The 23,138-nt window shown below is 43.8% G+C and overlaps 1 protein-coding gene across 3 annotated transcripts in view; it reads right to left on the bottom strand.

Moving 5' to 3' along the window:
• TERF2 (telomeric repeat binding factor 2) overlaps positions 1-22,072 on the bottom strand; it is a 35,888-nt gene extending 13,816 nt beyond the window's left edge. For 2 of the 3 annotated variants that reach the window (XR_010114153.1, XM_063611653.1), the window contains exons 1-7: positions 21,658-22,049; positions 21,463-21,558; positions 20,664-20,794; positions 7,634-7,720; positions 5,854-6,000; positions 2,993-3,099; positions 810-1,202 (exon numbers count right to left, since the gene is read on the bottom strand). Coding sequence is in view for 2 of the 3 variants with exons in the window: in XM_063611653.1 (XP_063467723.1) it covers positions 810-1,202; positions 2,993-3,099; positions 5,854-6,000; positions 7,634-7,720; positions 20,664-20,794; positions 21,463-21,558; positions 21,658-22,036 (1,340 nt within the window). In the remaining variant the exon portion in view is untranslated. Of the gene's footprint in view, positions 1-809; positions 1,203-2,992; positions 3,100-5,853; positions 6,001-7,633; positions 7,721-20,663; positions 20,795-21,462; positions 21,559-21,657 lie in introns of all 3 variants that reach the window. The other variant, XM_055297787.1, reaches the window with a different exon arrangement.
• Between the last annotated feature and the right edge of the window lie 1,066 nt (positions 22,073-23,138).

Raw genomic sequence — 23,138 nt, 5'->3', positions numbered from 1 at the left:
GGCTAATATATCATCACCTCACAGAGTGAGGATTGTAGCGACTCAGTAAGATGATACATGAAAGTGCTCTGCCCCCAGAAAGCACTTCATCAACAATGGCTTTTCTTCCCTTTAAAGGACAAATGGGATTTGGACAAGCAATGATGAAGGGATGACAGTCCACTGTGGGGAATGAGAGGAAGCAAAAGTACAGTGGTAGAAACAAACAACGTGTTCCAGACAGCAAGCAGGCCAGTCTGCCTGGAGGGAGGATCCGCCACAGGACACAAAGGGAAGCAAAACTCAAAGCCAGGATGAGAATCACAATGGGGAGCAAAATTAAAGTATTCTAGCCACTGCCCCACAGTACCTAGCAGGATATGGGAGATTAGTAAGTATTTACTGAACTTGCCAAGTCTCAAATGCTCAGAAGGGTGCAAAATTATACATATTCATCAGTCTCTTTTTAAGGGTCAAAGTATAATGTGGCCCAATGCAAACAAATTTCTTTCAACACACAAGACTAATGTTTAGAAGTCAAGACACTCAGATGTTTGCTAAAAATGAAAGCAGCGATGAGTAGGAGGCTCTGAAACCTTTCCATCCCCACTCATGCCCTAGTACAAGGCTTGGAAGCCCACATGTGGGGCTTCAGAACCGGCAGGGATGGCTACGTCGTCACTGCCCACTCCTGCGTCACATTCTAGCAGTCTGAGCAAGCCTTGGTGGTGAGTAACTTAGCTGAAAGTTACTTCATTCACAGAAGTAATACCAGGCCCAACCGGGACCACCAACCAGCCCCAAAATTTCTACAAAGAAGGTCTTCATACTTGGGATTCTTCTCTCCAGGGAGGGGTTGGTTGAGAACGGTGGGCTTGGATGGTGGCGCTGGAGCAGCCTCCTGGGAGGAGTTGAGGCCTGCGCTGGGCTCAGTACTCTGGCTGTCCTCCTCCAAGACCAATCTGCTTATTGTCATGCGCTTGTTCTTGGGCTGCAGTTCCGAGCCACCCTCACCCTCAGCTGGGGCTGAACTTTCGTTTTCATCTTTTCTGGGTCTCTTGTTTTTGAGGGCTGGGGATGCTGGGGAAGCTTGAGTAGGAAGAACCAGATCCTTCTGGTCCAGTTTTGCAAAGGCTGCCTCAGAATCCTGTGCACCAGATAGAGTTTTGAAAGCTGCTTTCAGAGTCATCATTCCAATGGTGGTTGGAGGATTCCGTAGCTGCCTGCAAATAAAGCATAGGCACAAAGATCTTTTTCACCACTGTTGATGCTCATCCAAACAGCCACAACTTTTTTGAAGTTTGAAGCTTCAAATTAGATAGAGGACTCCTCCAATTGAGGAGGCTTTAAATGTAGTATGTAAGTTGTATTATGAATTTAAAACTCCAAGTTAGAGAACCTTTATTTTACTTCTCATTTTATTTTTAGAGATAGGGTCCGGGTCTGTCCTAGACAGCAGATAGGACAGAGAGATAGGATACAGTGGCACGAACACAGCTCACTGTATCCTAGAACTCCTGGGCTCAAGCGATCCGCCCACCTCGGCCTCCCAAAGTGCTAGGGTTACAGGCGTGATCCACCACACCCAGCCTACAACACACTTATGAGCAGGATCTTGAGAATTCTCTGTGTAAAAGGCATGCCACACAGTCTTGGAACAATGAGAAACTGCCTTTTAAAAATAAAGTTCGCCGGGCGCGGTGGCTCACGCTTGTAATCCCAGCACTTTGGGAGGCCAAGGCGGGTGGATCACGAGGTCAGGAGATCGAGACCACGGTGAAACCCCGTCTCTACTAAAAATACAAAAAATTAGCCGGGCGTGGTGGCGGGCGCCTGTAGTCCCAGCTACTCGGAGAGGCTGAGGCAGGAGAATGGCGTGAACCCGGGAGGCGGAGGTTGCAGTGAGCCGAGATCGCGCCACTGCACTCCAGCCTGGGTGACAGAGCGAGACTCCGTCTCAAAAAAAAAAAAAATAAAAATAAAAATAAAGTTCATCTATCATTTGGAACAGTTCGTATGTTTTAGGGAAAAACTGTTAGGAGGGGGGCAAACTGGCAGCCTGCAGGCCAAATCCATCTGGCAACCTGTCTTGTTGTCTAACCCACGTGAAAAAAAAAATTTTAAAGTGGATCAACTGTCAACATCCAAAAATTGGGAAATCTCACGGAAAACCCTGGACATCTCATACAAAAATCTGAGTACCTGAAGCCTGAGCATCCTTGGATACTCCCACAGAGCAACAACCACAAGAAGCTGAAAAGCACATCCCCTGGTTCCCAGCCCCATGCTCTCAGCCTAGGTCCACTTTGTTCCTTTAGGTTTCCTACCAGGCCCTCAAAGGGCATCTAAGCTTGTGACCCCTGCTTTAGGAACTGTTTTTTTTTTTTTTTTTGAGACGGAGTCTCACTCTGTCGCCCGGGCTGGAGTGCAGTGGCGCAATCTCGGCTCACTGCAAGCTCTGCTTCCTGGGTTCACGCCATTCTCCTGCCTCAGCCTCTCCGAGTAGCTGGGACTACAGGCGCCCGCCACCACGCCCGACTAATTTTTTGTATTTTTAGTAGAGATGGGGTTTCACTGTGGTCTCAATCTCCTGACCTCGTGATCCACCCGCCTCGGCCTCCCAAAGTGCTGGGATTACAAGCGTGAGCCACCGAGCCCGGCCTAGGAACTGGTTTTGGGATTCGACTCACAGATCTGAACAGTGCTTCCTGAATGTATTAAAAGATTAGGTGTCCACAAGAAAAGTACTGAGTCAATATGGGGGAGGCAAGGAGACAGAAATGGTGAAAGAGCCTTTGAGGAATGGCCAATCAGGAAGTTGTCAGGGACCCCAGGCATCCTGTTTCCTCATCTTCCCAGGGTGTGCTGTCTCCCACAGTGCCCTGTATGAGTAACCTTGTAACACGTTAGTAGGTCAGACTGCTGAGAGGAACTGATCCTGGCCTAAGGAGGAGACTGCTTCCAGCGACCACCCCAGTGTTTTACCCAAGATCACAAGAGAGCATCTTCTTACCTTGCGGGTTCTCTGGGTGGCTTTTCCACAGGCCCTGGTGCTGGCTGTTTATCTTCCTTCCCTGTACTTGAGGCAGCGGACTCAGATTTCAAAGCCTTTTTGGCCATCTGGGAAAGGAAGGATGTCATCAGGAAGAAGAGGCCACAGAATTGCATTAATTCTCTGCTTCTTTCACCAAGAATATACTCAATATGCAAACAAGTTCACTTACAAATCCAATCTAGGCATAAAACGAAGGACATAAAATGGGAGAGAACTTATAAGGCTTATAAATCAAGCTTTTTTTATTCAAACTTAAGATAACTAATAAATTTTTTTTGAGAGGGAGTCTTGCTCTGTCACCCAGGTTGCAGTACAGTGGTGCGATCTCGGCTCACTGCAATCTCCACCTCCTGGGTTCAAGTGATTCTTCCATCTCGGCCTCCCAAGTATCTGGGATTACAGGCGCCCACCACCATGTCCAGTTAATTTTTGTGACGGGGTTTCACCATGTTGGCCAGGCTGGCCTCGAACTCCTGACCTCAAGTGATCTGCCCACCTCAGCCTCCCAAAGTGCTGGGATTACAGGCATGAGCCACCATGCCCAGCAATAAATGTTTATACTAGTATCTTCCAGTTTGTGTATAGAATTTTTTATAACTGTTTCTACAAATGTTTTGCCTTATTAACAACTGTTTTTTTTTTTTTTTTTTTTTTTTTTTGAGACGGAGTCTCGCTCTTTCACCCAGGCTGGAGTGCAGTGGCGCGATCTCGGCTCACTGCAGGCTCCGCCCCCCGGGGTTCACGCCATTCTCCTGCCTCAGCCTCCCACGTAGCTGGGACTACAGGCGCCTGCCACCTCGCCCGGCTAATTTTTTGTATTTTTAGTAGAGACGGGGTTTCACCGTGTTAGCCAGGATGGTCTCGATCTCCTGACCTCGTGATCCGCCCGCCTCGGCCTCCCAAAGTGCTGGGATTACAGGCGTGAGCCACCGCGCCCGGCCTATTAACAACTGTTTGAGAATCCTTACCTATATAACACAAAGAGCCCTGAGTAGGCTAATCTTGCTCTAACTCCATCTGTTCATCTGTCTCCCTCTGGCTTAAGTTTTAGACATTTCCAATCAGTCCAGTGTCATTCAGTTTCGGTTATGTCTATCTGTAATGTGTGGTGTCCTAAAAGCCAAGAGTTCTGTCCACACACACAGACAACAGCAGGATATTTTCCAGTTACCTGGAATGGAAAAGAAAGGACCCTAGGCCAGGCTCAACTATCTTGACACCTGCTCCCTGAATACCCCAAACTACCTGCTTATAAATAATCTGAGATTTGCCAAACGACTGCTAAGATCATGGAGTGATCTTAATCCTATCCTAATATGGGCCTGGCAGATCTGTTATGAGACAGAATATTTTCCACATTCTCAAAGTCCTGGTTTCTTTTGCCCAGGCTGAAGTGCAGTGGCACAACCACAGCTCACTGGCAGCCTCAAGTGATCTTTCCACTTCAGCCTCCCAAGTAGCTGGGACTACAGGCGCGCGCCACCACACCTGGCTAATTTTCATATTTTTTGTAGAGACGGGGTTTCACCATGTTGCCCAGGGTGGTCTTGAACTCCTGAGCTCAAGCAACCTGCTGGCCTTGGCCTCCCAAAGTGCTGGGATTACAGGTGTGAACCACTGCACTTGGCCAAAGCCCTGGTTTCAAAAACAAAACAAAACCACTCTCACTCAGTGTTCCTTCACCACAGTCTCCCACCTATGACAGCTGGGTCTAGTTCTTCCCTAGGCTGTCCTGAGCCTCACTGCTTCCATTCTTTTATCTCTTTGATCCAATTAAAGAATGTTTTCATTTGGCTTCTTTCAACTTTACTTTCAGTGACACCTTTCTCCACACCATGCCTTCTTCCTGTTAGCAACTCCATCGTACCACATCTACCAAACCACTCTTCCTCCAAACTTAGTTCACAAGTCATCGCCTTTGGGAACCACCATCGATTGCAAGCGAATGTTCTACTTCAACCATGGCAGATTAACCATGTGTAAAGGAGATAAAAATGGTAGATGAGAGAGACCAGGTGTGTTCCATTTGCCTCTGCCAGTATCTCTGCTTTTGTATTATTTATTTATTTATTTATTGAGACGAAGTCTCGCTCCGTTGTCCAGGCTGGAATGCAATGGCACAATCTTGACTCACTGCAATCTCCATCTCCTGGGTTCAGGCGATTCTCCTGCCTCAGCCTCCAAAGTAGCTGATTACAGGTGCGTGCCACCATGCCCAGCTAATTTTTATATTTTTAGTAGAGATGGGGTTTCACCATGTTGTTCAGGCAGGTCTCGAACTCCTGACCTCAGGTGATCCACCCGCCTGGGCCTCCCAAAGTGCTGGGATTACAGGCGTGAGCCATTGTGCCTGGCCTGCTTTTGCATTTTTAAGGTATTTAATTAAGAAAGCTAGTGCAGCCGGGCGCAGTGGCTCATGCCTGTAACCCCAGCACTTTGGGAGGCCGAGGCAGGCGGATCACGAGGTCAGGAGATCGAGACCATCCTGGCTAACACGGTGAAACCCCGTCTCTACTAAAAATACAAAAAATTAGCCAGGCGCGGTGGCGGGTGCCTGTAGTCCCAGCTACTCGGGAGGCTGAGGCAGGAGAATGGCGTGAACCCGGGAGGTGGAGCTTGCAGTGAGCCGAGATGGTGACACTGCACTCTGGCCTGGGAGAAAGGGCAAGACTCTCTGTCTCAAAAAAAAAAAAAAAAGAAAGCTAGTGCATACAATTCAATGTCTTTTTCACACATCGACTCTTTTCACTTCATATATTCTGATTCCCCGCACATCCTCAAGGGCACACCATGGTTATGGGAGAAGGGCCAAGGCGCACCGTGAGGAGGTAGGGCTCGGCGTCATCCAGGTGGCTCTCCAGGAAGCGCAGCATCTTCTGCTGGAAGGTCTCATAGGAAAAGTTCTGGATAACAGGATGGGCCAAGTTCTTTTCTCGAATAATATTCAGGAGATCATTTCTCAGCTTCTACACAATGGACCGATATTTGCAACATGAGAAAGTAGAACTCCAGTAAAAATTCAATGATGATGAGGTGAGACAGACACTATGAGAACTTCTGCAATGCCGTCAATGCAAATCACTGGCACACATACAGGAAGGGAAGCCCAACACAAAGGACTGGTCAATAAATCAGGTTCAGCCACAGTGGGTTACTATGCAGCTATAAAAAACAGATAAAGAAGTTCCTTATATGCTAACACAGAATGATTCCAAGATATAATATTAAGTGAAAAAAGCAATTTAGAAAAGTGTTCACATTAGTGTGTAGGATATGCAATCATGTATGTGTATGAGAAGAATGGGGAAAATGGATCTACGTGGATGTCTGTACACACACACACACAATTTGCTTGCACATGCATAGAGGATCTTTGAAAGGATCAAAGAAAAAAAAAAGAAATTGGTTGCCTCTGAAGGGAAGAAGATGGCTGAGGGTCACAGATGAGAGTATTTTCACCAAATTCTTTGGTTATACCTTTTGAATTCTGTATTAGGTACATGTATTACCTTTTCAAATAATAAAATTTAAATTTATATAGAGGCCAGGTGCAGTGGCTCACACCTGTAATCCCAGCACTTTGGGAGGTCGAGGCAGGCAGATCACTTGAGGTCAGGAGTTTGAGACCAGCCTGGCCAACATGTTAAAGCCCCGTCTCTACTAAAAACTTAAAAAAATTAGCCCAGCATGGTGGCACATGCCTGTAATCCCAGCTACTCCAGAGGCTGAGGCAAGAGAACTGCTTGAAACTGGGAGGTAGAGGTTGCAGTGAGCCAAGATTGAGCCACTATACTCCAGCCCGGGCAACAGAGCAAGACTCCATTTCAAAAAAAAAAAAAAAAAAAGGTATATAGAAGAAATAAATGGTTGGGCATGATGATTCACGTAATCCCAGCACTTTGGGAGGCCGAGGTCATAGGATCACTTGAGCCCAGGAGTTCCAGACCAGCCTGGGCAACATAAAGAGACCCTGTCTCTACAAAAAGTTTAAAAAATTAGCCACGTGTGGTGGCATGCAGCTGTGAACCCAGCTACTGGGGAGGATGAGGTGGAAGAACTGCTTGAGCTCAGGAAGTTGAGGCTGCAGTGAACTATGACTGCACCACTGCACCCCAGCTTGAGCAACAAAGCGAGACTCTGCCTCAAAAATAAATAAATAAACAAATGAATAAAAAGGAAGAAGAAAAAATAAAAGCAGGGGACCAACAGAACTTTTGACACCAGGAAACAGGTGCTATGTTCTCACCAAAGAAGTTTCCTCGCACCTGCAGGGTCAACATTTAATGTAAATAAAGTTAGAAGCACTACATTTGTCAGCTCCATACCTGGTGCTGATCATTTAAATCAATGTTCTGTTATAAACTAGACAGAAATAAGGCAAGTGAATAATTTATGTAAATTTCTCTAATAAAAACTAAATTTTGAAAAGCCAATCTTACAGTGAGTTATCTTGGATATAAAAGAAAACTTGCTGCAGGTGTTACATGTTGAAAGGAGACTATTTAGGTAATATTCCTGACCAAGAACCCTTTCCCTATTTCCCCACAAAAAGCAATGAGATGAATTTAAGTCACAGGAGCAAAAATGTATCAAATTTACCTGAGTTGTGGGGTCCTTGGACATATGTTTTTTCAAAATTTTTGAAGCCTTTTCAAATTCTTTGTTTTTGATACAAATAATGACAGCCTAAAAAGAAGGGGAAAAATCTTTTTTTACTTTTGTAATGACAGGTGTAATCAGAATATCAAACATCAAAATAACTCTCTCACATCATATCAAATTTCTGTACTTAAAAACTAACAATTATTAAGCCAGGCTCGGTGGCTCACACCTGTAATCCCAGCACTTTGGGAGGCCAAGGCGGGTGGATCACCTGACGTCGGGAGTTCGAGACCAGCCTGACCAACATGGAGAAACCCCATCTCTATTAAAAATACAAAATTAGCCGGGCATGGCGGCACATGTCTGTAATCCCAGCTACTCGGGAGGCTGAGGCAGGAGAATTGCTTGAACCCGGGAGGCAGAGGTTGCAGTAAGCCGAGATAGCACCACTGCACTCCAGCCTGGACAACAAGAGCAAAACACCATCTCAAAAAAATAAAAACAAAAACAAACAAAAAAAACAACTAACAATTATTGTTCAAGTGTTAAGAACCATTGGAAGCTGTCTCCTTCTGCTTGTAAGGTTGTCGCTTTTCAACAATACAATGGCTTTTGTTACATGGCTGATAGAGCAAAATCTGATCCCTTGGATTACAGACCATTTAACCAATTTCAATAGGGCCTCCTGAGGAAAGACAGAATGGACAGGAGTCATTCTACGTCCTGTAATTTCAGGTCCCCAGAACAATTGATGCTGTTCTTTTTGGATGCAAAAGCTTTAAAGCAAGGGGGAGGGGGGATGAGGGAGGGAGGACACACTGTAGGGGGAAAAAAAGGGATTTGCTGACCACAGAGTTCTGCTAGTTCCATTCTGGAAAGGCCTAAGGCTAGTTCTGTAGGAGAATGAAAGGACAACCCCTTACTACCATAAACCCCAGCTGGCAACTTCAATTAAAGCATCTAGGGAACTACTGAAGCCAACAAACCCAGGTCATTCATAAGCAGCAAATAAAAAGGGCAAAGTTCCAGGTAAGATAAGGTCTCATCAGCCACAGAGAGAAAGTAGAGTCCTTCCATAAAGAAACCTCAAGAGAATGAGGTTCTCTTGAGGAAAAATAACAGTGACTGAACATTTACAAGGAAGTTATAATATATATGAACATTTTTAAAAATTAGAAAAGCCAACAAAAAATTGGGAGTATTTGAAGTTATATGATAGAATAAAGTAGCTACCTCAAATCCTGTCTGAGAGAGACACAGATTCTTTAAAAAGACCACCATACAAAAAAAGGCAAGCGGACTGGGTGTGGTAGCTTACAACTGTACAACTGTATTCCCACACTTTGAGAGGCCAAGGTGGGAGGATCACTTGAGCTTAGGAGTTTGAGACCAGCCTGGGGAACACAGGGAGACCCTGTCTCTCCCCAAAAAAACACCACCTAGCCAGGCATGTTGGTGTGTGCCTGTGGTCCCAGCTACTCAGGAGGTTGAGGTAGGAGGATCACTTGGGTCTGGGAGATCGGGGCTGCAGTGAGCAGTGACTGTACCACTGCACTCCAGCTTGGGTGAAAGAGCGATACCCCATCTCAAACAATAAAAGGAAAATTGGTTCATAGATATTTTCGATCTTCACACAGAAGAATGTACAGAGACACAGACTAAGGGGAAGAATAGCAAGGAAATCCATGAAGTACTACTCTCTGTTGCTTCTATCTTCAACGTGCTGAGCACAGCCATACAGGGCAGAAGGCAACTGACGTCAAATGCCCTTGAATATGCAGGCACAACCGTAAGTTCTTGCTGCGCAGGGAAGGTACAAAATAAGTCTTCATTTTACTCAGATGACCATATCCATTTATATGTCACTTTCAGCGGAAAAACATATGCTCAAACTATACTTGCATTCTTGAATACAAAGTTTTTACTTTTTTAATCATACAGATCTTACTATGTTTTAAAATTCTATTTAACTTGCATACAACAAAATTAACTTGTTTAGGGCATCTGGTTTGGAATTTTAACACATGCAGACCCCTATATCATCCACTACAATGAGGATCCAAAAACCTGCCTTGGCTGTCCTGTGTAGTCACACCTAACCCTGGCAACCACTGATCCTGGTGGCTCATAATTGTAATCCCAGTGCTTTGGGAGACTGAGACAGGAGGATCACTTGAGGCCAGGAATTTGAAACCAGCCTGGGCAACACAGTGAAAACCCATCTCTACAAAAAAGTAGCCAGGCATGGTGGCGTGTGCCTGTAGTCCTAGCTACTCGGGAGGCAGAGGTAGGAGGATCACCTGAGCCTAGGAATTTGAGGGCGGCAGTGAGCTATGATCATGTCACTGCACTCCAGCCTGGGCAATAAAGCAAGACGCTCTCTCTCTTTAAAAAAAAAAAAAAAAAAGGACTGGGCACAGTGGCTCACGCCTGTAATCCCAGCACTTTGGGAGGCTGAGGTGGACAGATCATGAGGTCAGGAGTTCAAGACCAGCCTGGTCAGCATGTGAAACCCTGTCTCTACTAAAAATACAAAAATTAGATGGGCATGGTGGTGTGCACCTGTAGTCTCAGGTACTTGGGAGGCTAAGGCAGGAGAACTGCTTGAACCTGACAGGCAGAGGTTGCAGTGAGCTGAGATTGCATCACTGCACTCCAGCCTGGGCAACAGAGCAAGAATCTGTCTCAAAAAACAAGAACAACAAAAGAGCCGTTAAGTATGTAGGACTTTTTTTTAATGGATGCAGCCTTGAGCTTGGCTCCCTTCACTCTGTATCATGCCTTTAAGGTCCATCCATGTTGGTGCACTATCAATAGTTCACTTTTTCTTGTCGTTGAGCAGTATTCCATTCCATGGATGTACTATAGTTTATACATTCATCCACTGAAGGACATTTGAGATGTCTGCAATTCATGGTTATTATAGAGATGCTAAAACATTTATGTACAGGTTTTGATATGAATAGAACTTCTCATTTCTCTAAGGTAAATATCCAAGAATAGGATTGCATGGTCGCATGGAAAATGTGTTTATAAGAAATGGCCAAACTACTTTCTGGAGTAGCTGTATCATTCCGCATTCCCATCAGCAATATATGAAAGTTCCAGTTGCTCCACATCCTCACTAGTGCTTTTTAAAAAATAGGCTAGGTGTGGTGGCTCAAGCCTGTAATCTCAGCACTTCAGAAGGCCAAGGTAGGAGGATCACTTGAGCCCAAGAGTTCAAGTCCAGCGTGGGCAACACAGTGGGATCCCATCTCTATTTAAAAAAACAGATGACAATTGTACATACTTATGTACAACGTGATGTTTTGAAATATGTAACTAACACTTTTTACAGTTAGTTTTTTAAATTAACTTTTCTTGAGATAGGGTCTATATCACCCAGGCTGAACTCAAACTCTTGGCCTCAAGCAATCCTCCTACCTCAGGCACCCAAGTAGCAGGGATTACAGGCATGTGACACCACGCCCCACTATCAGTATTTTTTAAAGTTTGGTCCATTCTAATTGGTATTTGAATCTACTGTGGTTTTAATTTGTATTTCCTTAATGAGTAAATGATGTTGAACATCTTTTCATGTAATTTTTTTTTACCATCTATATTCTTTTGGGTGAGCCTTTTGCCCATTTAAAACTAGGGTTGTATAGGCTTGTTTCTTTTGAGAGCTCTTTATATATTCTAGATATCAGTTCTTTGTCAGGTGTGATTTGTAAATATCTTCTCCCAATCTGTAGGTTGCTTTTCCATTCTCTTAACAGTGTTTTTCTCAGAGCAAAAGTTTAAAATTTTGATTAAGTCCTATTCATCAGTTTTTCTTCTTATGGATGTTTTTAAATTCTTATCTAAGATTTTTTTGCCTAACTCCAGGACATAAAGATTCCTTCATGTTTCCTCTAAGTTTTATGGTTTCACATTTTACATTTAGATTATAATTTTGAGTTAATTTTTGTACAAGATGTGAGTTATGGTCAAAGTTCATTTCTGCATATGGACATTCAATTGTTTCAACACCATTTGTTTAAGACTATCCTTTTCCCATTTAATAGCCTTCATATCTTTGTCAAAAATCAATTAGTCATATTTGTGTGGGTCTGTTTTTAGATGCTCTCTTCTGTTCTACTAGTCTCTATAGTTGTAAGTACTGTTAAGTTTCTCATAATTCTTAAAATTGGGTAGTGTGAGTCCGACTTTCTCTTTCAATATAACACTTTTTGGTTATTTAAATTCCTTTGCCTTTCCATATAAATTTTAGAATCAGCCAGTCTGTATCTGTAGAAAATCCTGCTGAGGCCAGATAAGGTGGCTCAAATCTGCAATCCTAGCACTTTGGAAGGTTGAGGTGGGAGCGTCACTTGAGCCCAGGAGTTCAAGACCAGACTGTGCAATATGGGAACATAGGGAGACCCCATCTTTACCAAAAACAAAAAAAAAAATTAGCCAGGCAAGGTGGCACATGCTTGTGGTTCCAGCTATTCAAGAGGGTAAAGTGGGAAGAGCACCTGAGCCCAGGGGGTCGAGGCTGCAGTGAGCCATGATTATGCCACTGCATTCCAGCCCAGGTGACAGAGCAAGACCTTGTCTCATCTAGAAAAAAAACAAACAAAAAAAAAAACAGAGAAAGAGATGAAGAAAAGAAAGAAAATCCTGCTAGGCCAGGTGTGATGGCTCATGCCTGTAATCCCAGCAGGCCAAGGCAGGCGGATTGCCTGAGGCTGAGAGTTTGAGACCAGTCTGGCCAACATGATGAAACCCCATCTCTACTAAAAACACACAAAAATTAGCCAGGTGTGGTGACACACACCCGTAAATCCAGCTCCTCAAGAGGCTGAGGCATGAGAATCGCTTAAACCTAGGAGACAGAGGTTGCAGTGAGCTGAGATTGTGCCACTGCACTCCAGCCTGGGCAACAGAGCAAGACTCCATCTCAAAAAAAAAAAAAAAAAAAAAAAAGAAAAAGAAAATCCTGCTGAGATTGTGACTGGAATTGTATTAACTCTATACAGCAATGGGAGGTAAGTGACATCTTAATCTATGTCTTCCAATCCATGAACATGAACATTCGGTCTTAATTTTTTTTTTTTGAGATGAAGTCTTGCTCTGTCGCCAGACTGGAGTGCACTGGTGCAATCTCGGCTCACTGCAACCTCCACCTCCCAGGTTCAAGCGATTCTTCTGCCTCAGCCTCCGAAGTAGCTGGGACTACAGGCGCATGCCACCACGCCCAGCTAATTTTTGTATCTTTAATAGAGACAGGGTTTCACCGTGTTGGCCAGGATGGTCTCAATCTCTTGACCTCATGATCCGCCTGCCTCAGCCTCCCAAAGTGCTGCCTGGCCTTAATTTCTTTCATCAGCATTTTACATTTCTCCATATACAGTTCCTTCACATTTTGCTAGACTTATACGTATTTCTTTTTCTTTCTGTTTTGAAGCCACTGTAAATGGCATTGTTTTGGTAATTTCATTTTGAATTGTTCACTGCTAGTGTATGGAAATATGACTGACTTTTCTTTTTTTACTTTAAAATGCTGTTTTCATGTGATGTATGACGGATTTTTGTGTTGATCTTGCTAAACTTAGGACAGGATTTTTTTTTGTATACTTCATGAGATTTCTGTATAGTCCTGCCATCTGCAAAAAGAAATAATTTTATTATTTCCTCTTCATTCTGTATGCTTTTTCCCCCTTGCCTTATTGCACTGGTTGGGTCTTCCAGTATGATGTTGAATACAAGTGGTGAGCATTCCAATTTCTACCATTAAGAATGTTAGCTGTGGGCTTTTTGTAGACACCTTTTATCAGGTTGAGGAAGTTCCCTTCATTCCTAGTTTGCTGAGTGTTTTTACCATGAACTAATGTTGAATTCTGTCAATTTCAGCATCAATTTATATGATCATATGGTTTTTCTCTTAATATGGTGGACTAGACTGATTGATTTTCAAATACTGAAGCAGCTTTGCATTCCTGGACTTTGGTTTCCCCACTCTGTCACACACTAACTGCATCTGCATCCAGGGCCAAGCAGCAGGACAGACAGTGGAAGGCTATGGAATTTGTTCCATGTTCTGGGGATCACAGCTCCTTTGGTGAGAAAAAGAGTTATCTTCCTTCAGTTTTAGATATCTGCCCTGTTGCCACTGTCATTGCTAGGCAGGTGCTGCCACCAGGATAGTATTGCCTGGGGGCCAGGACAAGAAAGAAGCGAAAAAAGAGAAAAAAACTGGGATTTCTTTCACAATCTCTGACCCTTAAGAGATCCTTCCTTGCTCCTCAGACCAGAAAGAGAAAGCTTCTCTTGGTGCTCTTTCTGTTCACACCTGGAGTGCACTTCCAGGTTTCAGGCTGCCTTTGAGTCTGGGCTGGGTGATACGAGAAGGAAAAAATGGTAAACTATTCATCACTGGTTTGGTGGAACTTCAAATTCTGGTCTCCTTCCCTATATGCCTATTTCCAGATAGAATCCTCAGATAGCTACTCCATGCATTCTGTCCAAGACTTATAATTACATTAAGAGGGAGAGACAGAAGAGAGTATGTTTACTCTATGTTCTCCAGAATTGGAACACATACCCTTCTATATTTAATGTGTGAAGCAAGAAAGGAAATACGAATGCTTTCAAATTGAAATGTAGAAGTCTGCTTCAAAGGTTGTGCTATGAGCTTATCTTTTAAAACTATGTATTAATTTCCTGTGGGGGGAAAAAATTAAAAAGATGAATCACTGCTTTTTCACTTGGCAGTTCTCAGAAGTAAGTATAGTTTCTTCTCTTACGTATTTGTTACGGTTTCTAGGGTATAAGCAATATCGATGGTCTCTGGATAAGTTAAACAAAAGGGAAATTCCAAGCACAGATTTTCAAAATAGGTAAGGTAGGTTTATGTTGGGAAGAAATGCCAGAAAGCACATATATGAACAAAGGAAGAGAAGAAGACCACAACTCACAGAACTGAAGAACAAAGAAGCAGATGCAAAAAGAAGCAAGGCTGTCCTGGGAAGTAGCAATGTTTAAAAAGCCTCAACAAATATTTTTGTTTCAAATGTAAAGTTCTAAGAGAGTGTATCTGATATACAGGCACCCCAAATGGGCTAAGGCCCTCAAAGAACATCAAGCTGCTGTTGCCAAAGGTGTAGGGGACAATGCTGCATAGTAAAAAGCAACACATAAATGCTTCAAGGACATGCTATGTGTGTTGCTACCCCTTGTTCTCCAAAGAAACCTAACAGATCAATCTCTCCTTTAGTTATGAGGAGAAAACAAATATAGTCTTGATATAATTAACAACTTGCAGAAGCAGGTCTCAAATTTTTGGTCTCAAGATTCTTTTATATTCCTCTTAAAACATTAATGTAGACCCTCAAAGAGCTTTCTGTTTATGTAGGTTATATTTGTTGATATTCACTGTATTAGAAACATAAATCAGAAAATTTTAAATATTTATTAATTCATTAAAAATAACAATAAACTCATTACAGGGTAACATAAATAACATTTTTATGAAAAATTACGGCATTTACTGAGATAAAAGTTTAATGAGAAGGGTGACAGGTGACATTGTTTTTCATTTTGAAAATCTCTTTAATATCTGGTTTAATATAGAAGATAGCTGGATTTTCATAACTGCTTCTGTATTCAATCTGTTGTGATGTGTTGTTTCAGTAGAGTGGGGTTTTTTTTTTTTTTTTTTTTTTTTTGAGACAGAGTCTTGCTTTTTCACCCAGGCTGGAGCGCAGTGGCTCAATCTCGGCTCACTGCAAGCTCCGCCTCCCGGGTTCACGCCATTCTCCTGCCTCAGCCTCTCCGAATAGCTGGGACTACAGGTGCCCGCCACCACGCCCGGCTAATTTTTTGTATTTTTAGTAGAGACGGGGTTTCACCGTAGTCTCGATCTCCTGACCTTGTGATCCGCCCGCCTCGGCCTCCCGAAGTGCTGGGATTATAAGCGTGAGCCACTGTGCCCGGCCAGAGTGGGGTTTTTTTTTTTTTTTTTTTTTGAGACAGAGTTTTGCTCTGTCACCCAGGCTGGAGTGCAGTGATGTGATCTCAGCTCACTGTAGCCTCCTCGCCTCCTGAGTTCAAGCGATTCTCATGCCTCAGCCTCCCGAGTAGCTGGGATTACAGGCCCGTGCCACCACACCCAGCTAATTTTTGTATTTTTGGTAGAGCCAGGGTTTCACCATATTGGCCAGCCTGGTCTCAAACTTCTGACTTCAAGTGATCCGTCCGTCTTAGCCTCCTAAAGTGCTGAGATTACAGGTGTGAGCCACCATGCCCTACCGATGGTTAAGGCATTTTTAAAAATCTGGCTTTATACACATACGAAGTTGAAAATGGAGGAGTATTTTAATAGCTTTTTCAGAAAACTGTGGTTATTCTTGTTTAATTCTACACGAAACTGCAGTAAGTAAACTTTTCTTTATCTGTCACATTAAAATCCATCAGTCAGCTGGTAGCCGTGGCTCACTCCTATAATCCCAGCACTTTGGGAGGCCAAGGCGGGTAGATCATGAGGTCAGGAGTGCCAGACCAGCCTGGCCATGATGGTGAAACCCATTTCTAATAATAATACAAAAATTAGCCAGGGGTGGTGGTGGGCGCCTGTAATCCCAGCTACTTGGGAGGCTGAGGTGGAGAACTGCTTGAACCCAGGAGGTGGAGCTTGCAGTGAGCCGAGATCACACCACTATACTCCAGCCTGGGTGACAGAGAGAGACTCCATCTAAAAAAAAAAAAAAAAAATCCATCAGTCTATCTTGTGTTTAAATAGATCTTTCATCCGTGGATGACTTCATTAACATCATGCATTGGTCATCTGGAAACTACTGGTTCACTGAGTTACGAAGATCTTCAAATGTTGGCACATTCGTTAATTTTTTTTTTTTTTTCTGAGATGGAGTCTCACTATTGCCTGGAGTGCAGTGGCGTGATCTCGGTTCACGGCAACCTCCTCCTCCTGGGTTCAAGCAATTCTCCTGCCTCAGTCTCCCGAGTAGCTGGGATTACAGGTGCCCACCACCATGCCTGGCTAATTTTTTTTGTATTTTTAGTACAGACAAGGTTTCACCATGTTGGCCAGGCTGGTCTCGAACTCCTGACCTCAGGTGATCTACCTGCCTTGGCCTCCCAAAGTGCTGGGATTACAGGCGTGAGCCACCACGCCCAGCCTAAAAAATATTTTTTAAATGTCATTTGTTAATATTACCAATCTTCAGAAAAGACTAAGTATTGGGAAGCTATCACGCACACGAATACAAGTTTTCCAAAATTCTGTTTTTCACTAGAAAGCTTAAACTTTATCACTGGCAACAAATACTGTCACTTGTTTTATGTGGCAGGTTTGCTTTACTCATTCTCAAGAAAATGACTGCCAAATACCCAAGTGTGAACAACTATAATTTGTCAGTTGTTCTTTCAGGTAAAATAGTATTCCATAAAAAAAGCAGCTAGTTCAGCATGCAACTCTAATAATAACACAAGTGCTTTTCCTGGTAACCATCATGTTTTGGCATGCAGCAGAAACATTTTAGGCATACTTCCTCTTTTTTTTTTTGTTTTTGACAGGGTCTTCACTCTGTCGTCTAGGCTCGACTACAGTGGTGTGATATCAGCTTACTGCAACCTCCACCTCCCGGGCTCAGGTGATCCTTCTGCCTCAGCCTCCCAAGTAGCTGGCACCACAGGTGCGCACCACCACACCCAGCTAACTTTTTGTATTTTTGTAGAGACAGGGTTTCACTATGTTACCCAGGCTAGTCTGGAACTCCTAGGCTCAAGCGATCCACTCACATCAGCCTCCCAAAGTGCTGGGATTACAGGTATGAGCTACTGCACCTGGCCCATACTTTCTATTTCAACACACAAAATCCTGAAAAGATGTTTACTCATGGCTCTAGAGTTAATAAAATTCATCCAGTTTTTGCTGCTTTACCAAAGGCATTCTTTCTTTTTTAAAATTTTTTTTTAATGGGAGTTCTGGGCTTTTAAACAACTGTGACTAACATTCTTAATTAAAATTGGTAGTTTTAAAAAAAATTGTGGCAGCCATAAGAAATGATGAGTTCATGTCCTTTGTAGGGACATTGATGAAACTGGAAACCATCATTCTCAGCAAACTATCACAAGGACAAAAAACCAAACACCGCATATTCTCACTCATAGGTGGGAACTGAACAATGAGAACACATGGACACAGGAAGGGGAACATCACACACTGGGGACTGTTGTGGGGTGGGGGGAAGGGGGAGGGATAGCATTAGGAGATATACCTAATGCTAAATGACGAGTTAATGGGTGCAGCACACCAACATAGCACATGTATACACATGTAACAAACCTGCACGTTGTGCACATGTACCCTAAAACTTACAGTATAATAATAATAAAATTTTTTTAAAAAAAAGGAAAAAAAATTGTGGCAGTGAAGAATACAATGACTACTAGTACAATTACTACCATCTTGATCATGCTAAGGAATCACCCATTTTACTCATCCCTGCTTTGCACCATCAGTGCAAATGCCAATGCATTGAAAAAGTCAAATAATGTTTTGATTTTGCTTATGAAAACAGTTTTGACCTCATGGCTTCTCTGAAAGGGTCCTGGGGACCTCCAGAGATCCCTAGACCATGCACTGAGGGTTCTAACTTAACAAAAAACTTACTTGATAAACTTTGCGGAAGATTCAATACACTTTTAAATAAATAGTTTTGGCACTTTACAGAGCTTAAATGCATGAACAAGGCTCACTGAACCAAGGCGTCTGTGGAATTTTCCCGATCATTAACAGATTCCGTGACTCTAAATGAGAAACTTTTACAAAGTAAATTGAAGAGATGGATGAAATAATATCATTTAACAACTAGGAGATCAAGGTAATTGTGGTTGCCAACCTCAAAGGCAGCCCCCAATGCGCCTCACCTCCTGCGGAGTCCCATTCACACACTCTACCAGAGTGAGTCTAGTCTGTATGACCAAGAGCATATGGCGGAAGTGATAATGTGTCACTTCCAAGATTAGACTATACAAGAATTAGACTTCTGTCTTGGGTTCTTGCTCTCTTGCATGATTTGCTCTAGGAGAAGAAAGCTGCCATGTTGCAAGCAGCCTTATCTGTGGAGAGGCCAGGAGCTGAAGTGTCCAGCCAACAGCCAGTAGGAAAGTGAGTCTTGTTAACAACTATGTGAGTATGGAAGCAGTTGAGTCTTGAAATGACTGCAAACCTAGCTGACAGCTTGACTGTAACCTCATGAGAAACCCCAAGCCAGAACCACTCAGTTAAACCACGAATAGACTCCTGATCCTCGGAAATTCAAAGATAGTATTAACTGTTTTGAGCTGCTTAGTCTTGGAGTAACTTGTTACACTGCAGTAACAATAAGCATAAGATCTAGTACCTGGTGGAGACTGGAAAAGCAGAACAGAGTCAACCTAAGAAAATGGCTACTTTGAGAGCTTAGATTTTTCTAATAGATTTTTCCTAATGAACCACCCAAACAAGGAGCTCTATTAGCCTAAATAATAATAATAAAAACGCAGCTGAAAGATGAAAGCCCACAAAGACTCTTCCAGAAAAGGGGCCAGATGGCAAATCTATAGCCCTTGTGTTCTAAAGGAGCTGCTACAGGTTGAGCATCCTAAATCCGAAAATCCAAAATCTGAAATGCTCCAATGAGCATTTCCTTTGAGCGCCAAGTTGGCACCCAAAAGTTTCAGATTTGAGGGCATTTGGGATTTCAGATTTTTGGATTTGGGATGCTCAACCTAAATTTAATGCAAATATTCCAAAATCTGAAATCCAAAATGCTTCTGTTCCCAAGCGTTTTGGATAAGGGATACTCAATGTGTACTTAATAGAAGTTAAATGAATTACTCTGAACTGGTACCCATTCAAAAGATCCTTAACAGTTCTGAAAGTAGGCACGAATTTCTCCTCCCTTGATAATGTCTTTTCTGGTATATGCCCCCCCTCAACCTAAACCTGATTTTCCTATACTAAAAATGTACTCTTGAAATTATTATTCCTTGGAAATGACTAATATTTAAGCATTTTTTACAAGACCAAAAGTAGTATCTGCCCAAGGTCCTTAATTAAATAAATATGTGCACCTCATGCACACTAGTTGTTTTTTAATAGGGTACCCAAGTACCTTGTACACAGCCAAGAGACAGAAGGTTTTCCTTGCGAAGCAAGGTTTTCTCTTTCTACCCCACCCCCATCTTTGGGATCCCATCCTTCTAGGGGTGCTCTTTTCTTAACCATTTCCCTACTTTCTACCACCAGGGCAATGCTTAGCTGATGTTTTCCATCTTCACCTCTGCATCTGCTTCCACACCCCCCAGCCTTGGTTTTGGGGGAAGAAAAATCTTTTTCTGACTGGTTCCCACAGCCACTTCTATGTTTTAAATTAAAATAATTTCTACTGTTTGAAGCTACCTGAGCCACAACACAGTGACAATCCCAAATTCCTAGACACTCCATTAGCTTTTTTCTTGAATTCAAGAACACTGCCTGTGCCAGCTTTCTATCATTCTTCTACCATTACTATTTTACTAGCTGGCTCATTATCCCAGCACCTCTGATTCTAATCTATCTGTTCAAAAGCAATGCTCTCTAAGCCCCTCTTTCTGCAGACAGAAAGAACTCAGTCAGTACCACATTTTCCAAGGCCCCAACTTATCTCCTTGGTTTATTATAAACAAGGGTGACCAAACCCTAGGCCAGAGTTACTTAAGGCCCTTACAGAGTGCTCCCGAATGGTGCAGTAACCTCCAAAATGTCAGAGCTTCAATGCCAAAGCCACAAGGAAGACCACCCAAATCACAAAAACTGAGCACCTGCCATTACTTCCCAAGCCTGGGTGGGAAAGGAGACACCTGAAGAGATAATGTCTGTGTGTGTGCTTTCTTGCTTGCTCAATCTCTCCCCATTCCTGTTTTCCTCCGCCCCACACAGTAAAGAGTAAGTGCTGTATCCTCAAAGACCCCTGATTTTTGGTCAAAGAAAAAATAAATAAAAATAGAGCCTTACAGCTTCCTTGACCAGTTTTCTACTGGATTCGACCACTGCTTCTGTCAGTGTAAATTCTGTTTTAATCATCTCCAGCACATTGATAGCTGATTCCAGTGGCGTGAGCTCAGCCTCCATATCAAAGGAACAGTCTAGGACAAAGCACAGTTTTCATTTTAAGCTCTTTTCTAAGGGCAAAAAAGTTATGTCCAAAAATTATATATATTTATGGAAATGGAGCATGCAAATATGGTAAGATTTGCATTTAATTTTTTGACATATTTGCTACAGGTTGATATACCCAATAAGGGTCCAAATTCAAATCAATGAATTTAACGTGACCATTTTTTAATACCTGTCAAGACAGGCAAAAAAATTATTTTTAAATACATGCATTTGCCGCTCAAATTCAGAATATACCCATCCTCCTCAGATACGAGTGGCAAGAAAATGACAACAGCTAAATAGCTTTCAAGTTAAATTCAGAGGGGAAAAATGTACTTCTACTCTGAAAAACACTCTACCATGGGGGAAAACAGATGTCCATATGAACATAACTCACTTTAGATAGGAGCAAAGTTGGGGTGAGCAATTAACAGGTGGGAGAAAATTTAAAAAAACACAGAAAAGCAGCCAAGACAACCTTAACCGGAGAAAACTAGAGCCGGTAGAGACAGAAAACAGACCCATCGTAGAATGGAAAAGACCACTCTGATGGAAACTATCGCACTTTAACCTGGAATCCTTCAGTTCCAGATACAAGTTTTAAAACAAAACCCTACGCAAGTAAGCCCAGAGAAGAACACAAAAATAGCCATACCTAAATTTTCCCCTTCTTCAATGCGCGACAGACACTGCATAACCCGCAACAATCGGGACACGGTGTGCTCCTTCCCCAAGGGCCTGACAAGCAAAGCTGGGAGAGAAGACATCGTTGACTGGGCGACCCCCAGTCCCGACTCCCGGTCCCCCTTTCCCCGGCGCTCCAACCCCCTTCCCCCGGCCCGGCCCTCACCCTGCATGATGTCCCGGATCTGTCTGAAGTCCCCGTACCGGCTACCCCGAAAGGCCCGCAGCGCCTCGTGGAAGTAGAACTTGAGCACCCAGCGATTGACTGCCTCTTCCAGCCGTGCCTCCCCCGCGCCGCGCTCCGCCGGGCCCCCCAGCCCCGGCTCGTGGCGCCCCCGCCGGGCCCGCCCGCTACTGCGGGACGCCCGCCTGCCAGCTGCCCGCCCGCTGCCGTCGCTACTCCCGCCTCCTCCCGCCATCGCGTCCGATCGCCGCGCGCCCTCCCCGCCCTCCCTGCCCGGCCGCTTCCTCGACTGTGACGCCGCTGGGTCACGCACGACGCCCGGGCCGGAAGCGGGGCGCATCGTCCCGGCTCCCGCGGCCATGATAGAAACAGCGTTCCGAGCCGCCCGCGGGCTTCTGGGAGGGAAAGGACCGGAGGGCCCGGCCCCCTTCTCAGATGCCGTAGTTCCCCATGTGCCGGCCGCAATGCCTCTTGGGGCTTGAAGTCCACGCCGCCCAGGACGGTGAACCCGGCGGGGTTTGCAGTCAACTTCGCTCCGAATTTACAGAAAACAGCTACTATGCTAGGGACGCGGAACAGTGTATTAGAGACTGAAAAACAGGCCGGGCTCGGTGGCTCACCCCTGTAATTCCAGCACTTTGGGAGGCTGAGGCGGGTGGATCACCTGAGGTCGGGAGTTCGAGACCAGCCTGACCAACATGGAGAAACCCCATTTCTACTAAAAATACAAAATTAGCCGGGCGTGGTGGCTCATGCCTGTAATCCTAGCTACTCGGGGGCTGAGGCAGGAGAATCGCTTGAACCCGGGAGGCGGAGGTTGCGGTGAGCCGAGATAGCGCCATTGCATTCCAGCCTGGGCAACAAGAGCGAAACTCCGTCTCAAAAAAAAAGAAAAAAAAAGAAAACCAAATATGTGCACCTTATTAAGCACTTTGAAAATTGTGGAAAAGAGCATACACAGAGGAAAGTCTTTAAACAAATTTGTATTTTAACAAATACTATAATTATAAAGCAAAGACCAGTGTGATACCAATAAATAGAATGCACCTGGCAACCCAGCCTCTAGACATATACTCTTTGTAATCACAAAAATAACACATTTTGTTGTAGAACAATTAGAAAAATAAGCAAAAGGACCACCCATAGTGCCATAGGGGGTCTGAGTCACTTTCAGATATCTCTGATACTCTTGGAATTCACCAACCGGCACTTGACCAAATGGAGAACCTCCAGCTCAGACCTTAGTTCAGGATGGTGGTTGTGGGTGCCTCTTCCTGAGAGGCCCAGTAACTGGTCTAGCTTCAAATATTGTCCTACCACCCCCACTAGTCTGGAACCTGCAAAGATCCAGTTTGGGGCCAATCAAAGACAACTCAGAAGGGCAGGTGGCCATGTCCTTGAGGATGTGAATCCCATGCTGGACCTGTGAATTAATTATATCAGGACCTTAATATGTATAGTAT

The sequence above is a fragment of the Symphalangus syndactylus genome, chromosome 11, assembly GCF_028878055.3.
Source record: "Symphalangus syndactylus isolate Jambi chromosome 11, NHGRI_mSymSyn1-v2.1_pri, whole genome shotgun sequence".
Classification (NCBI taxonomy): Eukaryota; Metazoa; Chordata; class Mammalia; order Primates; family Hylobatidae; genus Symphalangus; species Symphalangus syndactylus.
The sequence above is the reverse complement of the archived record's forward strand: the minus strand, read 5'-3'. Positions and strand labels throughout refer to the sequence as shown.